The sequence below is a fragment of the Notamacropus eugenii genome, chromosome 3 (assembly GCF_028372415.1).
Source record: "Notamacropus eugenii isolate mMacEug1 chromosome 3, mMacEug1.pri_v2, whole genome shotgun sequence".
NCBI lineage: Eukaryota > Metazoa > Chordata > Mammalia > Diprotodontia > Macropodidae > Notamacropus > Notamacropus eugenii.
Window position 1 is genome coordinate 376,275,552 of NC_092874.1, and position 24,008 is coordinate 376,299,559.

Sequence of the window (24,008 nt, forward strand, 5' to 3'; positions counted from 1 at the left end):
TAGGCTTATGATCCCCTGCCTCAACTTCTTTCATCTTGTTTATTACACATTCCTGTGATCACAGACTGGTATAATGTAAGGAAAAAGAACCAGTGTTAGAGAAGAAGACCTACGTGTGAACCCTAGATTTGACCCTCAACCTCTCTGAACCTCAGTTTCTCCATCTGTAAAATCAGGATAATAATACTTGCATTGCTATTTTACAGAGACAGGCTTTGGAGGTAGAGGATCTAGTTTGAGAACCTACCGTTGCCATTTAATGTGACCTTGGAGAAGTCATTTCATACCTTTGTATGTCATTGTTCTTGTTTGTAAAATAAGAGGATTCAATTAGATGGCCTTTGAGGTCAACTGGAAATCTCTGATCTTTCAAACCTCTGAAACTCAAAGGGTTATATACATGTGAGATTTTACTATAGTTCTTGTGACAAATGCCAGCCTGTCTTTGGAGACAGGAGTGGGCAGCACCTTCATCCAATAGGAAAAGACTGAGAAGGAACTTAATCTGTGAAGGTGATGTAGACTAGGTAGATCACTAGGAAGATAGACATTCCCAGTAAATAAAAAAGTTGGTTTATCTATTGGGGGAGTGGGGAAGAAGGTGTATTGGAGTTATTATTTATTTAAGTAGTTTCTACTTTTACTGTAAGGGGAGTGATCTATAAGCATAAAGGAGCATGCAGTTTGTTGGAGTGATAACAGTTAAAATGTTACAAGAGAATTGAAGATCCTCTTATAGATTTTCCTTTTACTTAAGGCCTTTTGTCGTCCTACCTTCTAGCTTAGGAAGACCATTGGATCCCAATATTCCAGGTTTTTTTCTTCTTTATTTTTCTTCTCTTCACCTAAATCTAATTGATTTGCTGCTTGGTTAATTTATTGAATAATGCAGTCCAAGTACATGCTCTCTCAGGTCACAGGGAGAGACAATGGTACACGGAAAAAGAAATCTGGTTCAGTGACCTGAGGGCATTTTTGTTTTCAAATCATAACTCTACCACTTACTAACTTATTACCTAGGTAATTGAGCAAGTCTGTCTGCCTGTCTGTCTGTCTGTCTGTCTGTCTCTCCTTCTCTCTCTCTCTTTCTCTCTCTCTCTCTCTCTCTCTCTCTCTCTCTCTCTCTCTCTCTCACACACACACACACACACACACACACACACACACACACACACACACATACACACACACACACACATCTATAAAAGCTGAGAGGCTATGAATTCCTATTGTTTTATCAGAATATTTCCTTGGGCCAGATTTCCACAGGCACACTCTCTTTCTCTTAATCTCAGCACCTCCTCTCCACTATATTCCTGCCTCTTTCAGCACTCACATTTTCCTTGGTCTGTTAATGCAGGTCAGGATCCCATAAGAGCAAGAGAAGCTTTTCTCCCCAAAGGCTCCAGTCCTCTCCCAATCAATCAACAGCAAGCATTTATCACATGCTTCCTATATGCTATTGTATATGATTGACCCTGGTCTTCACACCTACCAGGTGATATCAGGTCACCTTATAGGCTTCACTTGTCAGAACACTGGAGACAGTCTGCTGGTAGAAGGAAATCCCCATGGTTCATTTCCTTGCTTGAGCTGGTAAGGGGCTAAGACAAGAAGACCTTAGAGAGGGGCTAGTCCAGGGGTAGGGAACCTGCAGCCTCAAGTCCACATGTGGCCCTCTAGGTCGTCAAGTGCGGCCCTTTGACCAAATCCAAACTTAACAGAACAAATCACCTTAATAAAAGGATTTGTTCTGTAAAACTTATACTTACCTGAAAGGTAACACCCAAGGACCTAGAAGGCAACATGTGGCCTCATGGCTGCAGGTTACCCACCCCTGGCTAGACTATGACAAACTAACCAGGCCCTCCTATTCCTGAGGTCAATGGAAAACAAGTACCAATAGCCTGGATTATACTTGTACTTCTGTACTTCAAGGATTTTAGCTTTAGTCAGCAAGGACAGTCTTGTAGATCAAGTGCCTACCCCTTTTGTATCAATCAGTTAGTTAATCAATAAGCATTTATCAAGCACCTACTTTGTGCCAGGCTTTGTGTTACATCCTGGGGAGAAAAGCAAAATGAAATACTCCCTACCTTCAAAGAGCTTACATCCTATAGGAAAAAATACCACTTATACATATAAATCCATACATAGTATATACAAAGTAATTTTAGGGAAAGGGGATCAGGAAAGAACTCATGTAAGCAATATCACTTGTATTTGCACTTGACTTTGTTTTGAGGGAGGGAGGGTTTGAACTGAGTTTTGAAAGAAGTTAGAAATTCTAACTGCTGAGATCAAAAGTGAGTGCATTCCAGATTTGGTGAACAGTCTGTGCAAAGTCACTGAGGCAGGAAATGAAATGTTCTACAGAATGTGGAAAATGGTTTGCCTGAAATGTAGTGATTGGGAGTAAGATATCATAGTATGGAAAGGCAGGCAAAAGAAGTCACAATGTGAGGAAAAGAACTTTAAATGGTAACTAGAAGGGATTTTGTTTCATCCTAGAGACAGTAGGGAGTGACTGGAGCTTCTTAAGCAGAGTGTGTGATGTGGTCAGCCCTGTATTTGAAAAATATTTGTGTGTCAACTGTGTAGAGAAGGGATTGGTAAAGGGAAAGACTTTGGATAGGAACCAAATTAGGAAGCTGTTTCAATAGTCTAGGTGACAGAGGATAAGGGTCTGAACTAAGTTGGTGGCCATGTGAATAGGAAAAAGTGAACAGAAGCAAGACTTTGGCTGATTGGACTTGGCCAATTGAATAAATCAGGAAGGGAGAAGGAGAGTGAAGGGTTGAGGATAGTTTCAAGGTTACATACGAGAAGGATAGTTAAGCCTTCTCCAGAAGCAGAGATTTTAGGAAAAAAATGGTCTTTGAGACTTGTTGTGGCCAAAGAGTTCATCAGTATGTGGCCAACCTCCAGACGGGCTTCTCCAAGGTGATTCCTCAAATGACTTTAAGGAAACACGCAAACATACACGTATGTGTATGTGTATATGTGTGCATATGTACATAAAGAGAGAGACATAGCTGTGTGTACATATGTGTAGGTAACTGTAAGAGTATATGATAGGAAATATGTTGTGGTTTGTATATATGTGTATACATGTATGTGTATGCGTATAACTCTAAGATTATATGAGAAGCAAGGTTATAGTTTGTATTTATGTGTGTGCCTGTGTGGATATGTGTGTATATGAATTCAGTTCCAATGATATTGCTTACATGAATTCTTTCTTGATAGACCTTCCTGCGTTTACTGCGTGTGTGTGTGTGTGTGTCTATGTGTCTATGTACGAAGTGTATGTGTAAGATAAAGATGGGGTAGGGATAGAGGAAGGAGTTCAGATAAAGATAGAGAGGGATAAGGACAGAGAGAAGGGGGAAGGGAGAGGGATGGAAAGAGACCAGGGCAGCAAAGGTCAGTCTTTCTGGGGAACAGTGACTAGGAATGCCAAGTTGGATTTTTCAAGTGGCATTTTATTGTGCTTGGAAGACTTGCTCTCATTCTTCTCTCAAAACTAAATTCTTCTTGCTGTCAGAGCAAGGAGTGAGAAGCCAATTCCTAATTTTTTAAACAGGAACTGCAGCCTTGCCAAAATAAACGCATGCAGGTACAAAGCAGCACTACTCTGGCATCAGTTCAATTGGGTGCTTCCCCCTGCCCCCTTTCTCAAAAGACAAAGCACTCTCAGCTGCCCCTGTGTGACTGTGGCTACCTGACCAAAACCCTCTTTCCAAGTGGAGCAAGACCTTCTGATGCAGCATTATATGATTAATGGAGGCTCTACCAGCTGTTGTTACTGAACCCAACAGTGAAGGCTCTTTCTTTCTTTTTTTTTCTTTATCCATTATTCATCTGGGTTTCATTTGAAAGAGTATGCTGGTGAAATGCTAAAGTGCAAAGGTATGTTTTACACATGTGGAGATCTTATCCCCTGCTTCTAGAAAAAACAGTCCCTCTTCACACAGTTGCTGTTTGCTCAGGCCGGCGAGCCCCCTTGGCACTCTCTAGCCCCCTCCTGCATATTTTGCTTTTCATTGCTGGCTTCCCCTGAAATGACTTCAGCGAGGAAACTTGTGAGTCAGAGGCTCTATGGATTCTATCACAGGCATTTGGCAGATGACATCGTCACTGGCTTCAATCTGTCTGAGAATTCTTCAGAAACCAGTCTTACAGGGAACATCTGCTTTGTTGTTTCCAAAGTGCTGAATATGAATGTTCGGGGTGATGGCCTTCAAGAAAAGAGCAACAGAGATTCCAGAAAATCAGTGGATACAAAGATCTTCCTCCTTCCTCCCTTCCTCCCCCTCCCCCAGTCTCCATCCAACCAGGATCCATCTGGGCATCAATCTGTGGTATCCTGAGAGGACCTCCTTGGGCTAGAGTGAATAATATCCCCTTGATATGCTCCATGAGAAAAAAAATGAGCTCGGATGGAGTGGAGGGAAGAAAGAACACTGATTCTTTGGTTAGAGGTTGTGAGTTCATATCCCATCTATGATGCTTACTACTGGTATGACCTTGGGAAAATCACTTAACCTCCTTAGGTCTCAGTTTTCTCATCTGTCAAATAATGGAGGTTGGAATAGATGACCTCTGAAATTCCTTCAGGATCTACGAACACAGGAATTAACCATCCTCAAAGGGAGCAGTTTGTGTTATTTAAGAAGAAAAAAGGCAGGACTGGCAACTAGTGATGCAGAGTAAGCCCTGGTCTTATTTATCTCCCACCAATAGAGAGAGACAGACAGACAGACAGACAGAGACAGAGACACAGAAAGACAGAGAGAGAGAGACAGAGAGACAGTGATAGAGACAGAGACAGAGAGACAGGGAAACAGAGAGAAAAGAAAAAGAAAGAAGAAAGAGAAAGTCAGTGCTTGCTCCTGACCCTGTAAATGTAAAACAGCTGCTGGTTCTTAGAACTAACCTAAGCGCCTGAGCTTTTAACCACATGGCAGCAACATTCCAGGCCTCCAGTTCCCTATGGTTGTATATCCCCAAAGTTAGGGGGATCCCTCCTACTGATGTGACAGGGGAGAAAGTCTGCTTCTCTTGGCATCTTTTCTGACCAATGAAATTCCAAAGTGTTCATTTATTAGAGCAGGTCCCAACTCCAACCTTTGCCATATCTATCGAATGCTGTTAGGCTGAACTTTGGTTGCCTTTCATTTAGCACTGTTTTTAAATGTGTTCTCCATGTTAGAGGCTAAGGGAAGAAGTATAGATGGCATTGAAAGGAAACTCTGGTTTACCCCTTGCATTCAGAGCAAAGAATACTATTCTACGAAATGGATTAGTTGGCATTTCAAAAGCAACATAGGATCATAGTTCTAAAGCCAGGAGAGGTCTTGAAAGTCATATCGTCCAACTACCCTCATTTTACAGTTAAGGAAACAGAAACCCAGAAAGAAAGAGTGACTAAAAAAAATAATGCTACACTTTAAGAAATAGAGAAAGGTGCCCTAACTCTGAAGTCAATCTTTCCTCTGAGAACTGCTACCTAAATGATCTTGGACAACTCATTTATCCTCCTTGGGCATCAGTTTTCTTGCTTGTAAATGGAAAGCATGGGTCTAGTTGGCCTCCAAGTCTCTTTTGGAATTATCTCTAGGATTCAATAAATGATACTGCTGCTAACATGTTTTATTTAAGACAGTGCCTTTAGAAATGAAAGCTGTCAAAAACCAAACAAATAAAACTACCTGGGCTGCGGGGGAGGAAAGTATAGCTAAAAAGCAAAGGATTCCCCCCCCCAAAAAAAAAATGTTTAAGAGCTAGGAAAGAAGAATCCTGGGATGACCAGTACCTCATATTGGACTCTGGAGAATTCTGGCTTTCTCCAGATAGACTCCTCAAGTAACTTTCATACTCAAATTGCCTCCCTTTTGTTCTACCCCAAATTTTATTGGTAACTGACTCTTTCCAACCAAAACTGGGAATTTCTTTTGCTTTTACCAACATGGTAGCAAGCTAATGTGAAAGTTTCATATTGTGACATTGGAGATATTCTGTGTAGCTCCTTTTCTCCCATGGTATAGCAAGCAGCCAGCAACCTAGACGTTAGGTATGATGAAAAACCATGCCATGAGAGACATAGAGACCTGTATGTTCAAGGGATGACTGAATTTGTGTTCCTCTTTATTCTTTTAATGTACAAGAGGATAATGGAAGGGGATAGTTTTATAAATGTGTATGTGCACGTGTGTGTGTGTGTGTGTGTGTATGTGTATCACTTGGGAGAAAATAGCAACTATGATGCTTGTTTTTAAAAAAATAAACTTTTATTAATTTTTTATTGATATTTCATATCATTTATATTTCTCACTGTAACCCCATCCACCGTTTCCCATTCCTTATAATAGAGAGGAAAAAAATAAAACAGAATTAACATAATACAAAAGGTTTGATGTAACATGCAGTGGTCAACATCTATATTTCCATTTCTACAAAGAATCAAGATTTAGAGGGATGTATTTTCATATCTTCTAGGAGGCTCATCCTGATCATTATAATTTCACAGCTTTCTATTATGTTTATCTCCTTGTTATTCTTCTTATTTAAATTGTCATGTGCTTTGTGAATATTGTTATCCTGGGTGTTCCTGCTTTACTTTGCATCAGTTCATGTGAGTCTTCCCACCTTCTCTGTATTTATCATAGTCATTGCTTCTTAAAGCAAAGTAATATTCTGTTGCATTCATGTACTATCACTTGCTTAGCCATTCCCCATTCAATAGGGAGTGCCTACCTTTGGAAGGGTCTCTTTCTCCTGTAACATATTTAGGTGAGAATGGCCTCAGGATTGCCTGTATCTCTGTCTCTCTCTGTCTCTGTCTCTGTCTCTCTCTCCCTCTCTCTCTCTCTCTCCCCACCCCTCTCACCCCCCCATTCCAGGTAATTCTATTTCTCTGAAGCTCATGGGCAGTAGGAACTGATGGAAGTCTTTGATAAGTCAGGTCTCGGCAGTCTGGAGTCTCTCAGCAGTTCCTTCTCCCAGCTGACAGGCAGTTGCTTGAACCCCTGTGGAGAACAGCTGTTCGAAAGAGAGTAGTTTATCCAAGCATTTGCAGGTGCAGAACCCTGGAAGGCAAATCTGCAGTGTTCAAAATACTGGTTCAGCTTAAGCTTTTGTGCCCCATTAGCCCAGCAGGCAAGCACCGCTGGCATGCCAGGTTGCTAATTTAGAGGGCTGGATCACAAGATAAACAAAGGGCAGTGTTGGAATGGACAAATGGTTATTTCCTTCCCCTCCCTTCTCTTTGTTCTTCTGCCACCCACCCTCTCAGTTCTCTCCTTGGATCGTCTACCTTCCCTCCCTAATGGAAAAAACAGTATATTCAGCACAAATGGTATGCTTATTGCAAAGAGGTGTGGGTGGGCAGAACAGAAGTCTAGAAGAGAGTCAGCCATTTTCAGATTTGGGGGTAAGGACAATGACACAGAGAAGTTACATTTTCTACACTGACTCCTCCATATTCAAATTCTGCCTGCTGGGTTCTGCAGCAAAGGTTGTTCCCTGGGCTGGAGTTAGAAGGAATCCATTTTACTATTCTACAACCATGAGATACTCCCTGGAATAATGAAAAGTTATTTTTACTCCTACTCTAATACCCCTCACCTTTATTTTAGATGGGGTTTAGGCATATTAACCCTCTGCTTCAAAATCCTGGCCCTTGAGTGAAAACTGATACTTTGCTTCCATTTCTAAATTAATTACATATGAATATATATATATTTCTGCTCCTAATTATGGCCTTCAGTACAGAAAAGGTACCATTTCTTGCTAGAATGGTAGAGATCAAAGAGATCTATGGCATTCTGGAAATCATCCATTTCCACATGTATTCTTCATGCTTTAATGATTTCTTAATTATTACCTTTTCCATTTCAGTGATGGCCTCTTGATACTGGTACAATCTGCAGTGCATTTAATGGAATGATATCATACAGTGGTGCTGCTTCTGTGAAAGTACATGAGATTGCCTTATATGTTGTGAGCTCTTCACTGTCCAGGTGATTAATCAGGCAGTGCTGATGAAGTCCTACTATGTGCTAGAATCTCATGATAGACGCAAAGGCAGAAGGGAAGCTCCCTTTGGAAATAGTCTCTAAGGCAACAGCACGTATTTCTATGGGTGATGGTAACAATGGCTAAAGGTTATTTAGTGATTTAAAGTTCGCAAAGTGCTTTGCACATATTACCTCCTTGAGGAACCTGAGACAGGTGAAGTTTCTTGCCCAGGGTCACACAGGTAAGTTAGGAAACGTCTGAGGCCAGTTTTGTACTTTTTGTTGTTATTCAGTCTTTTTAAGTTATGTCTGTCTCTTCATCACCACATTTGGAGTTTTCTTGGCAAAGATACTGGAATGGTTTGCCATTTGCTTCTCTAGCTCATTTTACAGATGAGGAAACTAAGGCAAATAGAGTTAAGTAACTTGCCCAAGGTCACACAGCTAGTAAGTGTCTAAGACCATATTTGAATTCAGGTCTTCCTGACCCCAGACACTGTGCCACCTGGCTGCCCAGATTTGTACTTAGGTTTTTTCAACTCCAAGCCTAGCATTCTGTTCACTATTCTAAGCTAATAATACACATATATAGTTATATATTTAATTGTATATATTTACATAATTGAAATGTAAATTATATGTGATACATATTTATGACATATAATTATACAATCATATCATATATTATAAATAGGGTATGCATCATGTATTATATATTATATATAAAATCTGCCTCTCTTGCCCCCAAATGTTTTCTGCCTTCCAATTTTGCCCTTCCAGCTTCCTTTTAGACATCTCAGACTGGATATCCAGTAGACATCTTATATTCAATATGTCCAAAATGGAACTCATTATATTTCCTCCTAAACCCTCCCCACATCCTACCTTCCCTGTAGAGAGAATCCCCTTCCTCCTGGTCTGTAAACCTAGATGTCATACTTGACTCCTCACTACCCTCCGTACCCAAGCTGTTGCCAAGAACTATTGATTTCACCTTTACGACATCTCTCCAATATGCCCCTTTCTGTCCTAACACTGCTATCAGTCTAGTGCAGCCCCTCATCACCTAACGTTTTCATTTCTTCAATAGCCTCCCTACTTGAGTCTCTCCTCACTGTAATCCATTCTCCATTCAGCTGCTAAAGTGATTTTCCTAAAGCACAGGTCTCAATTTGTCCCACCCCTACTCAATAAACTCTATTACTTCCATGATCAATATGAAATACTTTGTTTGACATTCAAAGCCTTTCATAACCTAGCCTCCTCCTACCTTTCTAGTCTTTTTACACCTTAGTCCCACCGCATACTCTTTAATCCAGTGATAATGGCCTCCTGGATGTTCTTCAAAAAAAAAAAAAATACACGATATTTCCCTCACCATTCCCTATGCCTAGAAGGTTCTCCATCTTCCATTCCACCTAACTGATTTCTCTGATTTCTCTTTTAAATCCCAAACAAAATCCCATCTTTTTAGTGGAAAGCCTTTCTCAACACCTCTTAATTTTAGTGCCTTTCCTGTCATTTATTTTCTACTTATCCTATAAATAACTTTGTAGGTATTTGTTTGCGTGTTGTTCCCCTCCATGCTCCCATTGGATTATAAATTCGTTGAGTACCAGGATTGTCTTCTGCCTCTTCCTGTATCTCCAGTGCTTAGCACAATACCTGGCACATAGTAGGTCCTTAATAAATGTTTACTGATTGATAACATATCATTACATATGATATAATATATTATACATATAGTGTATTATGTATAATATATAAATCCTGTATGTAATCACAAATGAATATCTATGTACACGCAATAATATAAACCATATAAAATGTAATTAAGGGGAAGAGTTTAGGGCTGTAGCTCCACGCTTCTTGTGTGGCATTTGAGTTGAGTCTCGAGGGAAAATAGGAATTCTAAGAGGCAGAGGGAGAAAGTTCCTAAATTCTCACTCCCTAATGTTTAAAGCCTGGGCAATTAGGTGGTACAGTGGATAGAGTATGGGACCTGGAATCAGGAAGACTCATCTTCCTGAATTCAAATCCAGCCTCAGACATTTACTATCTGAGTGATCTCTGGGTGAGTCACTTAACCCTGTTTGCCTCCACATCTGTGAAATGATCTGAACAAAGAAATGTCAAAGCACTCCAATATCTTTGCCAAAAAAACCCCAAATGAGGTCACGAAGAGTTGCACACAACTGAAACAACTGGACAACAATGTTCAAATCACTGTGTGAATCATTGCAAAACTTAGCGAGTTTTTCTTCCTCTCTTTTCATAATCATCGAAGAGAAAGCTATGTATGTAGTAATGCATAGAGAAGTGGTTTCAGAACTGTAAAGATCTGAGTTCAGATCCTGCCTCTGACACTGTGACAGCACAAGTCAATCAACTTCCAGGATATTGCCAATCTACACTGGTAGAGGGAAATTCCTCTCCTGGGAGTTCCCAATATCAATTAAATCACAGATCTAGTCTTCATAATCATCAAAAGGCATTTATAAAGTACATACTTGTTAACAGTACAGAGTTCAATGATGTAACATGATGATTTAGAAAGAGTTTGCAATCTGAGATTGATCTAACTCAGGCAAGTGTGCCAAAAATCAGATAGCAATAGATAAACGTTCAGGTCATCTCTATTAAGTATTCACCCTGTACACACAGCAGGGATGAGATCATTTGGAGATTCTGAGGGAAGTACTGCCCAAGGAAGTCTCAGAAACATTGGACTGAAATAAATGAGCTCATCTTAATAAACAAAAATGTAGATTCCTATAAATCTTAGAAATTACCGTTTGAGTATTTTTTTAAATCCCAAATCACTGAGATTAGACCTATTTTTCTTGCTCAGCACATGACAAAAAGAGTGGATTTAGATAAGAATAGAAACCTAATAGCATATTTAGAATATCACATTTGGGAAGGAATTTAAGTAAACAGTACAAAGACTGAACCTCTTAAGGGAGCAAAACTTCAGCAGTTGACCTGAAGCAAAAGTTGAAGCATGGAATATAATGTCCCCTTTCAATAGGGATGGGGGAAGAAAACTTCTTAACAGTTCTGTCAAATAGCATAGTGAGCATAATTGATAAATATCACTTGAGAAGTAACTGATGAGACTGAAATTGCTGTTTATTGATTTATAAATAATTATATTAAAGTATATACTTGTATTTATTTTCCTAATACTTTATAGTTACCATCATAACAGAGCAAAAAAAAAAATGTTGCTGCCTTGACGAGCTGGCAGAATCCTTAAAAAAAACCCACTTCTTATAATAATAGTATGAATTATTTGCTGAAATCATTCCTCAGAAAGCTGCGCTGTATTTCATGACAGTCTTTTATTGCAATCTTCCTCCAAAGTAGCTCATATGAAAGCTATTAGAAAGGATGGGACTATGATAACTAGTTGTTTCATTTTTTGTCACTCATGCATAGATCATTCCATTGAGTATATAATTATGAAGTTGAATTAGAGTAATTGTTTTATTTAATAGGAGACAATTACAGTGGCATGAAGTTACTCTAACATTAGTTTTGGTGTACTCACACTAATGACACTGAGAATTTATGGAATCTCAAAGTTGGAAGAAAACATTGAAATAGAGTCTGATTCCATACCTGAGTAGGGACACCCATTGAAGTATCCTCTATGAGCACTCATTCACCTTATGTTGGGAGATTCCCCACTGAGGGAAACCAGTTCCATTTTTTGACATTATTCATTATCTTATTCTTATTATATATCTTCTTATTGTGAATCTTCTCCTCATACTGAGCCAAATCTCCTCTCTTCAGCCTCTGTCTGTTGCTCCTAATTCTACCCTCTGGTAACCGTAATATATTTGAGGACATTTATTGTGTCTCCCCTCCTCCAAAGTTGGTTTATCCACAGGGCCTTCTACTTATTTATCCCTTTGCCACATAGTTTTAAGTTAACCCACCATCCAGTGGCCCTCCTCTGGAAGCCTACAAGCTTATCATTATCTTTCTTATTATGTTATGTCCAGAAATGAACACTGTACTCTAGATGTGACCTGACTAGGTCAATATTCATTTATCCTCTGCTTGAAGTTCCCCATTCATGGGGAACTCACTACAACAAGTAGGGGAACATTAGTCTCCCTAGTTCAGAACACTATTTTCTTTAAATGCCTCCCAAGATTATATTACTCTATTACTGGTAAAACACACTGAGCTTGTAATCCATGAAAATGCCAATGTTAACTTAAACACTTGTCTTGTCTTCTTCTTTATTATGAACTTGTAAATTTAATTTTGAACTGAGGTGCAGGATTTTATATGAATTCATTTTAGGTGTGATCTTAATAATTATTTTTGTAACTTAAAGTATAAGCTGATATAACCTGAAGATATAATGAGCATATCTTCTATGCATTCATCCAAGTCATCTAGAGATGCATACAAAAGAATAGGACAAAGAATAGAGCCCTGGGGGCAGAGCCAAGATGGCAGAGTAAAAAGACAGACCTACTCTAGCTCTCCCCCTCCAGCCCATAAAATACCTGTAAAAAATGACCCTAAACAAATTCTAGAGCAACAGAAGCCACAAAACGACAGAGTGAAAGAGATAACACATTCTGGAAGGCCAACCCGAAAGGTCTATCACACTGAGCTCAGAGTGGAGTGCAGACTTGGCCTTGGGACACAGCTCTGACAGGACTAGAGCAGGCTTCAGAGTGTGGAATCATGGGTAGCAGCTGCAGTTCCAAGATTTCTCAACCCACAAATGCCAAAGACAGCTTCAAAGGTCATTAAGAAAGCTCTTTCACCTGCGTGAGAGAGGAGTGCCTTCTGGCCCCAGGGGCAGTCACTGAGGAAGCAGCATCCACTTTTGGAGGCCTAAAGACCCTGGGGGAATCAAGCAGCTGATCTGGGTCTCAGTGTTAAGTGGTGGTCCTGGGGTGAGGAAGAGCACTGATTCAGTGGAGCTGGTGGTAACTCTGGAGAGGGAATCCTACTCGCAGATCCTGGGCAGATAAAAATGCTTGTGGTTGCTCACAGACCAGAGCACAGGACAGGAATGGAGTAAACTCTTCTCCCTTGATTGTGCCACCTTGCAGGAACTGAGAACTTATAGGTCCCTAGAGTATACCCTCCACTTGAGAAAGGACTCAAAAGTCAAGTAACTGGCTGGGGAAATGCCCCAAAATGGGGAAAAAAATAAGACTATAGAAGGTTACTTTCTTGGTGGAAAGGTGTTTTCTTCTATCCTTTCAGATGAGGAAGAATAAAGCATACTATCAGAAGAAGACATAAAAGTCAAGGTTTGTACATCCAAAACCTCCAAAAAAATATGCAATGCTCTCAGTCCATGGAAGAGCTAAAAAAGGATTTTGAAAATCAAGTAAGAGAGGTGGAGGAAAAATTGGGAAGAGAAATGAGAGCAATGCAAGAAAACCATGAAAAGCAAGTCAACAGCTTGCTAAAGGAGACTCAAAAAAATGCTGACAAAAATAACACTTTTAAAAATAGACTAACCCAAATGGCAAAAGAGGTCCAAAAAGTCAATGAGGAGAAGAAAGCTTTAAAAAGTAGAATTTGCCAAATGGAAAAGGAGATTCAAAAGCTCACTGAAGAAAATAGTTCTTAAAAAATTAGAATGGAGCAGATGGAAGCTAATGACGTTATGTGAAACCAAGAAATTACAAAACAAAACCAAAAGGATCAAAAAATAGAAGACAATGTGAAATATCTCATTGGAAAAACAGCTGAGCTGGAAAATGGATCCAGGAGAGATAATTTAAAAATTATTGGTCTAATTGAAAACCTTGATCAAAAAAAAAGAGCCTCGACATCATCTTCCAAGAAATTATTAAGGTGAACTGTCCTGATATTCTAGAACCAAAGGGCAAAATAGAAATGGAAATAATTCACTGATCACCTCCTGAAAAAGATCCCAAAAGGAAAACTCCTAGGAATATTGTAGTCAAATTCCAGAGTTCCTGGATCAAGGAGAAAATATTGCAAGTAGCCAGAAAGAAACAGTTCAAGTACTGTGTAAATACAATCCTGTTAACACAGGATTTAGCAGCTTCTACCCTAAGGGATTGGAACATGATATTCCAGAGATCATAAGAGCTAGAATTAAAACCAAGAATCACCTACCCAGCAAAACTGAGTATAATGTTTCAGGGGAAAAATGGAATTTTAATGAAACAGAGGGCTTCCAACCATTTTTGTTGAAAAGATCAGAGCTGAGTAGAAAATTTAACTGTCACATATGAGAATCAAGAGAAACATGAAAAGGTAAACAGGAAAGAGAAGCCTTAAGAAACTCATTAAAGTTGAACTGTTTACATTCCTACATGGAAAGATACTATTTGTAACTCATGAGACCTTTTTCAGTATTTAGGGTGATTAGAAGGAATATATATGTAGGTATGTATGGGTATGTATGTATGTGTATATTATATATGTGTAGGTATGTATATATGTACATGAGTGTATGTATATATGTATGTATACATATGAATGTGTATGTATATATATATATATATACACACACACACACACACACACACACACACACATAGACAGAGGGCACAGGGTGAGCTGAATATGAAGGAAGAATACCTAAAAAAAATAAAATTTACTGCTGAATGAAATGTACTAGGAGTAAAAGAAAGGGAGATTTGCATGTAGCAAATCATCTCACATAAAAGAGAGAAGACAGAGTTTTTCAATGGAGGACAAGAGGGTCTTCTTACTCTCATGGGATTTGGCTTAAGGAGGGAATAATACATACTAAATGGGATATGGAACTCTATTTTCCCCTGCAGGAAGGCAAGGGGGAAGGAAATAGGAGAGGGAAGATAATAGAAGGGACAGAAAATTGGGGAAAGGGATAATCAGAAGCAAACTATTGTGGGAGGACAGGTCAAGGGAGAGAATGGAATAAATGAAGGGCAGGATAGGACAGAGGGAAATGTGGTTAGTCTTTTACAACATAACTATTATGGAAGTGCTTTGCATTGTTACACATGTATGACCTATATTGAATTGCTTTTTTCTCAATGAGGGTGAGTGGAGAGGGAGGGAAAGAATATGGATCTCAAAGCTTTAAGAATGAATGTTAAAAATTGTTTCAGCATGCAACTGGAAATTAAGCTATACAGACAATGGAATACAGAAATCTATTTTGTCCTACAGGAAAATAGAGGGGAAGGGGGATGGAAGAAAGGTGGGTAATAGAAGCTAGGACAGACTGGAGGCAGGGGTGGTGGAGTGCATGCTGTCCTGGGGTGGGGGGTGGGGAGAGATGGGGAGAAAATTTTGAATTTAAATTCTTGTGGAAGTGAATGTTGAGAACTGAAAAATAAATAAACCATATATAAAATAAGAACAGAAAAAGAACAGAGCCCTGCGCCACATTATTACAGACTCCCCTCTGGGCTGGCAATGATCCAGTTTTGGCCACATTCTGAGTCCAGTTCGTAGAATCTAAGAGTTTCAGTTTCTTTATATTTCCAATTCTTGCTAATTTTTTTCTTTCAAAATCACCTTATCTCTCTCCTTGCCCACAATTATTAGGAGAGATTTTATCAAATGATTTTATCAAGCCTAATTTTACTACATCTAATATTTCCCGTGACAGTCCAAAAACTTTTACAACAAAAGAAATAAAGTTAATCTAGCATGAATTCTCAAGCCATGCTAACTCATAATGGTCACCATTTCTCTTCTAAAGTGTATGTTTTGTTTTGGCATTATAGATACTTCCTAATAATCACTGAAAGAAACTCTCTTACAAAATCCATTCCCCTTAAAACTATTAGTTATTGATTATTTACAGAAAGGGAAGGAGAGTGGTTTCATTCTTTTTGTTTGGTTTTTTTTCATTCTTTTTTTAGATAACATTGACCATTGTGTTTGACAAGAGTTTTACTGCCTCTGTTGCTTTTATTTATTAGTCATTTTGTATAATATTCCTTTGGCTCTATTTTCTTTACTCTGTATCTCATTATGTAATGTTTTCTATTTTTCTCTGAATTCTTCACATTTCTTATTCCTTACATTGACGAAATATTCCATGTCACTCTTATGTCATATATTTTTTCAAGCATTGCCCAATCTTTAGCTAAGGTATTTTGTTTTTGTTCTTAGCTTGTTGTGTTCACAAATAAGACTACTCTGAACATTTTTTGTGAAAAAAGGGATTACTCACCAATCCACGGATACACTAAGGTGTATCAAGACAAGCCTGACTCAGGCTAGTCTGATAGTTCAGGTTCAACATTCGAACAAAAAGGGATGCTCATCGACCATCTAATAACCAACAAGAGGAGTTTTACTTAGCCATAGTAAGGAAAGGATGTTCAGAGCAAGAAAAGGACATTTAGCAAGGGATATAGAATTGATTTAATTGAACATAGTTGCTCTGTCCCTGTGTTGTCTAGAATAATAGTTTTTCCCACAGAAGCATGAAGGAAGACGGTCTGCTTCCTCATGCTTTTTTGCTTAGTTTTTGTTTGTTTGCTGCTGCTGCTGTTGTAGTATCTGGACTAATAGGAAATTACAGTGGCCAATAATAGGTCTCAGCCTAAGCCTCACTTGATCATTGTTTAGGTTTTGATGGTTCAAAGTGAATGCTAATAGCAATTGTTTCCGTGAAACCCTAAGGGTCTTTCCTTCACAGTTAGATGTAGTTCTTGGCCATCTTTTGCCTCATTTTTTACCTAGCCTTAAATTAGTAAATGGGTTTTGCCTCAGACAAACTGATACCTGGAAAAAACAGCTTAAAAAAGCCAAGAAAAACAAAATGAATGCAGCCAAGATTAGAAGGAAACCGAAAGCGGGGAAATAATTTTTACAACCTATGTTTCTGATAAAGGCTTCATTTCTAAAATATGTCAAGAACTGAATCAAATTTATAAGAACATAAGTCATTCTCCAACTGATAAATGGTCAAAGGACATGAACAGGCATTTTTCAGATAAAGAAATTAAAACTATAGTCATGAGAAAATACTCTAAATCAGTATTGACTAGAGAAATGCAAATTAAAACAACTCTGAGGTACCACCTCACACTTGTCATATTGATTAATATGACAGAAAAGGAAAATAATAAATGTTGGAGAAGGTATGGGGAAAATTGGAACACTAATGCATTGTTGCTCAAGTTGTGAATTAATCCAACCATTCTGGAAAATGCCATCCACATCCAGAGAAAGAAATATGGAGTCCGAATGCAAATTGGGGAATACTATTTTCCCTTTTTTTGTTGTTATTTGTTTCTTCTTTCTCTTGTTTTCCTCTTTAGTTCTAATTCTTCTTTACACTATGACTAATGTGAAAATATGTTTAATATGAATGTGTATGTATAGCCTATATCAGATTGCACATTGTCTTGGGGAAGGGGGAAGAGAGGGAGGAGGAGAAAATTTAGAACTCAAAATCTTATAGACAGGAATGTTGAAAACTAAATACATACATACATACATACATATATATATATATCTATATAGTATATATATATTTTTAAAGACAGTTGTGTCCCTGAGCTGTGCAGACTAGGTGTTATAGCTGTGTCCTTAGTTTCTTTCATCCTTATTAAGATCCCAGTTGAAAGTTGACATCTTCTGGCTGTTTGGATGGAGCAGAGGTGATAAAATCTCAACCTTTTCCCACAGAGCACCAGCTAGTGGATGAATGATCTCCAGTGCAGTGTGGGGATCAAGGGGAAAGCTTTCTACCAGACATAAGGAAGGAGTCACTAGATGCTCTAGTATCCAGAGAACCTAAGAGAGATCTGTTTTTCTTCAGATTCCCCTCCTTCTAGATTAGCTCTCGTGGCAGGGCCATGGAGGGCTTCAAATATCAAGTAGAAGCTTTTATATTTAATCATAAAGTCATTGAGTACCCTCTGAACCTTGCTGACTAGGAAATGACTTGATTAGACTTGTATTTTAGGAATATCAATTTTGTAACTATGTAGAGAAAAGACTGAAGAGCAGAAGTCTCCTGGAAGAAAGGAGAGTAATCAGGAACTATTGAAATATGTAGACAAGATGTGATGATAGCTTAAAGAAGGGCAGTGCCTGCATGAACAGAGAAAGGGGGCTGCATATGGAAAATAATGGAGAGGCAGAATGAATGGGACTTAACAGCTGATAGCATATGAGGGAGGAAGGAAAATGAAGATATGAATGTGACTCTAAGACTGAGGAACTTAGAGAAAGAAATGAATTAAGGGAGAAAGAGTTCTGTTTCAAACATATTGAGTATGAGATACCTGTGAGATGCCCAAGTGGAGGAAGCTGATGATACACAATTACAGCTCATAAGAGAAATGAGAGTTGGATATGTAAACTGGGAGTCATCTGCATAGTCATTATTGAAGTCATGGAAATTGATGAGATCACCAAGAGAAAAGATAGATAGACAGATGGACTGGATGGATAGATGGATGGACAGAGGTGTACCAGGTTTAAAAACAAGCAAAGAGGGCAGGAAAATGGTTGAAAGTGCAGCAAAGGAGACTGCGAAAGAAATTTCAGATGAGTAGGAGACAAATACTGGATAGTTTGGGGATGAGAGAGTGTATTTTCCAATCTTTTTTGACCTTTTGCTACCTTGTTGCCATAGTGTGTCTTAATCTGCATTTATCTGATTGTTAAAGATTTAGAATTTTTTTCAGGTGGTTATCTATGACTTTTATTTCTTTTCAAAACTATTTTTTCATGCCCTTTGACCTCCAACCTATTGAGGAATGGCTCTTAATTTTGTAAATTTGTGTCAATTTTCTATAGATTTTGGATGATAGACTTTCATCAGATATTAATGAAAAGATTTTTCCGCCCTAATATGTGCTTTTTCTTCTGATTTTGGTTTGATTAATTTCATTTCTGCAAAAGCTTTTATATGTTATATAATTGATATTATCTATTTCATTGTAAGATCTTTTCTATCCCATATCCAAGTACAATTTTTTCCCCATTCATAACTGTTAAAAAGTATAATAACCTTCCATTTTCCTCTAATTTTCCTGATATAACAATTTGTCTTTGAATAATTAATCTATTTTTGGAATGTATTGTTGTATACTATGTGAGATGATAATCTAGAAATGTTTTTCTTCATATTGCTTTCTGAGTTTCTCAGCATTTTTTGTCAGTTTGTTCCTCAATAGGTTGTGCTCTTTGGTTTAAGAAAGCAACATGCACATGTGTTTAGGGGTCTAGCTTCTCCGGTCTATTCCACTGACCTATTTTTTTTATTTTTTTTAATCCAGCACCAGATAGTTTGACAATTACTACCTTCATCTTCCTCCTTTGTCCTTGATCTCTCATTCCTCCAAATGAATTTTATTATTATTTTGTCTAATTATATGGCATCCATTTGATTGGCGTAGCCCTATACCTCTAAGGTAATTTGGGTAATGTTATCTACAAATAGAGATAATTTTGTCACCTATATGCCCATGCTTTTAATTTTTTGGGAGGGTAGCAGGTGAGAAGGGAGGGGACTGGACCTGTAATTTCAGTAGCATAAAGAACTTCCAGAGGAGGAAGCCTTTTACCACGGACACTTTCTCTGCAATTTGTAATCATAAAGAATTACCTAGAGAAGAAGTGTCAAACACCTAACACTCTCGTGTACAGCTCAAACAGATTAAGCTGTAATTGGAAAATATTTAATGTAATAAATAAAAACGCAATAAAATATAGATAACATATTTTCAAACTAAGTCAAATTGTGGCCCACGGGAATCCTTGTGGACGGATTAGTGGCTTCCATTTCTATTTGATTTGATTTTCACTGATGGGTTAAGGGACTTGCCCAGGGCCACACAACCAGTAAATGTTAGAAGCAGGATTTAGGAACTAGTTTTTCTGGCTGTGTGGCAATCTCTCCATCTACTTCCTCTCTTGCTTGTGTTTACTGCTGAAAACCACCCCCACCCCCCCTCAATCCTTGCAGTCTCCTCACCTGGAAATGTGACTTGCCTGGTACACTACAGAAACTCATAACTGAAGACTATTATTTTAATTTAGCAAATGGCTGATAAATCCATAGTTAAAATCTGGGAATCTGTTGAATAGTTCTAGCATTTGATGGCATAGATTATTTTTTTTGTTTGAATTTAAAATTTTGGTCCTGGAATAGGTAACATGAAGGACATTTCATCTATTTTCTTCTTACTATGTTGTTTTTTTTTTTCCTTACTTTCAAAAAATGTCTAGAATCCATTGCCTACTAGTAACATTTAGCTATCTACAGTGCCTACGATACATTATTTCATAATGAGGAAGTAGATCATCATACTGTATCCAAATTAGAATAAAAATGCTGCCTGTGTTTTGGGAGACAGGGTGAGCTTCAGAGGTCTATTTAAATTCTCAGATAACCAAAGAAATTAATGTCAACCTTTTCCACCATCAAACTTTTGAATACATAGCAATATTGACACTCTGAGATTTACTTCCCCTACTTTATATCCACAAACTCTGGCAGCCAAAATGACTAAGGTTATATAATTCATTACTTCCTGACCTGGTAGACAAAGTCTGTTTGCATTGGGAAGTCTGAGGCGCTTGTTAGAATTCTAAAAATGTCTTTGTTTTTCTCTCGTCCCATCCCCATCCCACTCCCACCTGGTTTAGAGTGATTTTAGATGTGTCAGGCCTCCAGTATAAATTCTTGCAGTTGCAATTGCTAAGATGAAGGCAGGCAGGTGGGAAGGAAAACTTTGAAAGAGGAGAAATATGGGGTCAGTTAAACTGCAGATTGGACAACTGACCCCTGAATAATCAAGATTTGGCTGTAGTTACAAAAATAGAAGTGTGGCCAGCATGTGATGGCCGCCTCGAGGAGTCTACTTTGTAGTTTTGAGGTATGAGAGGCCAAGCCAAACTTTCCCATTACCTCAGCTGCTCCCAGAGTGTACATTAGACACTTGGAAAGGTTGCATTCAGTAAGTTATTGCTTCGATGCATCCAGCGACTTCTCCATGACCTAAAGGAGTTGTTGAATGGAAGTCTGCAAAGGTGTTTGAGTTACAACCATGAAATAGTTCAGGCACGAAGGAAATGTAACTCCATGTGGGCTGACTTCTAGAATAAAATGTATATTCTTTCACGCCCTATCAATTTCTTGTTAGTCAATTCCACTTCAAGGCAGTAAACTCCGAAGTCAATTCCCCTAGGTCAGTGTTGGATTTCAGGAACTTAATAAAGTAAGCCCCCTCATTCAGAATCCTGATTTAGACCCAAGTTTCTACTTCTTCACTCCAGCCTTCTATAATTCAATTACCATAATACTATTAGGAAAATCAAATCTCCATCTGCCAATTAGTCTCCAAATCATGCTATCAAAATTTGGACATTACTTCATTAGTCCTGGAGGCTTGATACTCTAAAGCTTTGCTTATCCTTAACCCTCTACTCTATCATCAGGCATACTGAGTTTTTCTCTAGGTAATAGTAATTTTATGTTACATATCAAACAAATCCCTTTTAATGTTGTAAGCTTAATTTTTAATTTTAAAAATAAAATTATTTTTATTTGCTTTGGAGGGAGATAAAATCATTTAAATTAGTTGCAAGTAAAATGTAATTTTTATTTGCAGAGAATTAACTCAGAAAACATGAATATGTGGGTAGAGTATAGTTCTAATGATGTACTGGAGTCAGCTCTATGAGTTAGTTGTTAAATTTGCAGAGTATTTGTACCTTGGAAATTGGGAAATGCTACAAATCAGAGTTTGATTTGTTTTTATTTTTTATTGTCTAGACTTAGGAAAATAATGAAGAAAATGTTAATAATGAAGACTGAATTTAAAAGTGTATCATGTGTAATTTTTTTCAGAGAGTTTCTTGTTAAATATTTTCCAGTATACCCCCAGGACTCTGTCCCTATCTAGAAGCATAAACATGGACAAAACATAAATTGCTTTAATCTATATAGTCTTGTTGCTAAACACTTACCAGAATATTCCCAGGATTTAGCCCCCATGGATTATTCTGTTCCATACAGAACAGAATTCTAATTATTCTAATCCATGCAGTCTTCATTGAAGCAGGATACTCTATCCAATGAAGAAGTCTTTATCCAGTAGAATCCAGTCTTTCCACTTGAATGAAAATTTCTTGAGGCCACAACTGTATAATATTTGTTTCTGTGTCCAAAATATCTGGCATATATTAACTGCTTAGTAATAATAAAAGTTTTTTAAATTGAAGCAGAATTCATCTTATCGCTTCCTTTTTCTTTCAAAGCCACATAGCCAAATAGCCAAGACTTATTTTCCTGTTTCATTTCTCTTCTCTGGAAACTATGACTTTAAGTAACAGAATTGCTGCCAACAATTGTTCCTTCAGGATCCTGGATAGCCTTACTTCGATAATTCTTTCTTCATAGGATCATCGATCTTAAGTCATAAGAGCATTCAGGTCTAGACTGGACCTTAAATGCTAACTAGTTTAATTCTCTCATTTTACTCTTAAGGAAACTGAGGCATAGGGAGGCTACATGACTTACCCAATGTCGCACAGGTAATGAGTAAATGCTCTTTCCATTCAAATGGGGATGCCTTTCTTATCAGCCTTCAGTACATCATTGACAGAATGAAGTTTTCTTTACCTATAATACTGAGAGCTTTCATCTTTGAGAAGGGAGCAGGTTGGTAGGTAGATACTCCACCATGCCTGCCTATCATTCCTCTGTGTTCATTCATCATCCTTATATTGCATTGATCCTTGATGTTGACGTCAGGCTTCCCATGAACCGATAGGCCTGAGCCTTTTTACCAATGTCATAAGGATTAACCTCTACACTCTAAGAATAGCGTCATTTGTGAGATGATGCCCTTTCTTAAAGGGAGAAAGTCTCTGCATGTGTCAGTAAAGACTACGGGCAATTATAAGTAAAGAAACCATCACTGATGGTGTGCTTCATTAGTTTTTTTAAATTAATACACAAAGCAATGTTTGGTGATTCTGTTCCAGGCTGTTTGATCATTCTATGGAAGGATTCAAAAACTGGGAGTTTATGACGATTCATTGCTGGGGAGAAAAAGCAGCAGGTGACTGGGTGCTGGAAGTTTATGATACCCCATCTCAGCTGAGGAACTTCAAGACCCCAGGTAGGAGCCAGTCTTCATTAATTTCCTACTAACCTTGTTTTCTGAATCAGAAGAATGTGGAATCATATTTTGACCTGTAACAGACAGCTATCACATTGACTCTTAGCTTACACCATCAAAACTAATGTAGGGTACAAAATATTTACCATTCATGCTGGTCATGCATTAGTCAGATGTAGTTCCTGCCCACTAGAAACTCACGGCTCAAGAAAGTCAGTAACAATGAGAACAGAGCAAGAGCAGACCATGAGCCACTGTCTTGTTTGCCCCGACATAACCTGCCTTTTGTTTCGTAGGGAAAAGACAGAGAAATTAAATTGTCTGATCTTCACTCCTTTACGTGATTGATACAAGGAAATGAGTTTCTTTAGGTGTCTTCACCCTGAGTTCCTTCTAAATTAAATTTGTGAACTTAAGCCCAGTATCAGATTTGTCCTATACCAACTAAATGAGTTCACAGAGGAGAGCATGAATGTTGACATTCTACTCTTTTTTGAGTGACATAAACCTGAAAACCTTTTGGACACATGTAGCATGGAAATGGCCATGTGAACAAAGGCCTTTTCAGGATGACTCAAGCCACTCTGGTCATACTGGGCAAACTGCCTTCTTCATTCTAACATGTGACTTTGATTTGTAGAACAAAATAAGTCCTGATACAACTTCAATATGGGGCAGAAGGTTTGTCACAGTTTTTTGAAAGCCAGTCCTGGTCATGTCCCACAGGGTAGTATACATGCCTGCGCTCCATTTACCCACCATCATGATTTTTTCAGCCATTCTGTAATCAAGTCACAAGTATCCTAAGTTGGCAATGATCGATGCTCCGTCTGGTCATCCAGGGAAGAATCAATCCATGTTGTCATTATCCAATTTG

The 24,008-nt window shown here is 38.2% G+C and overlaps 1 protein-coding gene across 2 annotated transcripts in view; it reads left to right on the forward strand.

The window, feature by feature from the left end:
* Nucleotides 1-24,008, forward strand: part of PCSK5 (proprotein convertase subtilisin/kexin type 5) — a 602,002-nt gene that overhangs the window by 368,281 nt on the left and 209,713 nt on the right. For both annotated transcript variants that reach the window (XM_072597475.1, XM_072597476.1), the window contains exon 13: nucleotides 22,995-23,131. In XM_072597475.1, coding sequence (XP_072453576.1) covers nucleotides 22,995-23,131 — 137 coding nt within the window. The remainder of the gene's footprint in view (nucleotides 1-22,994; nucleotides 23,132-24,008) is intronic.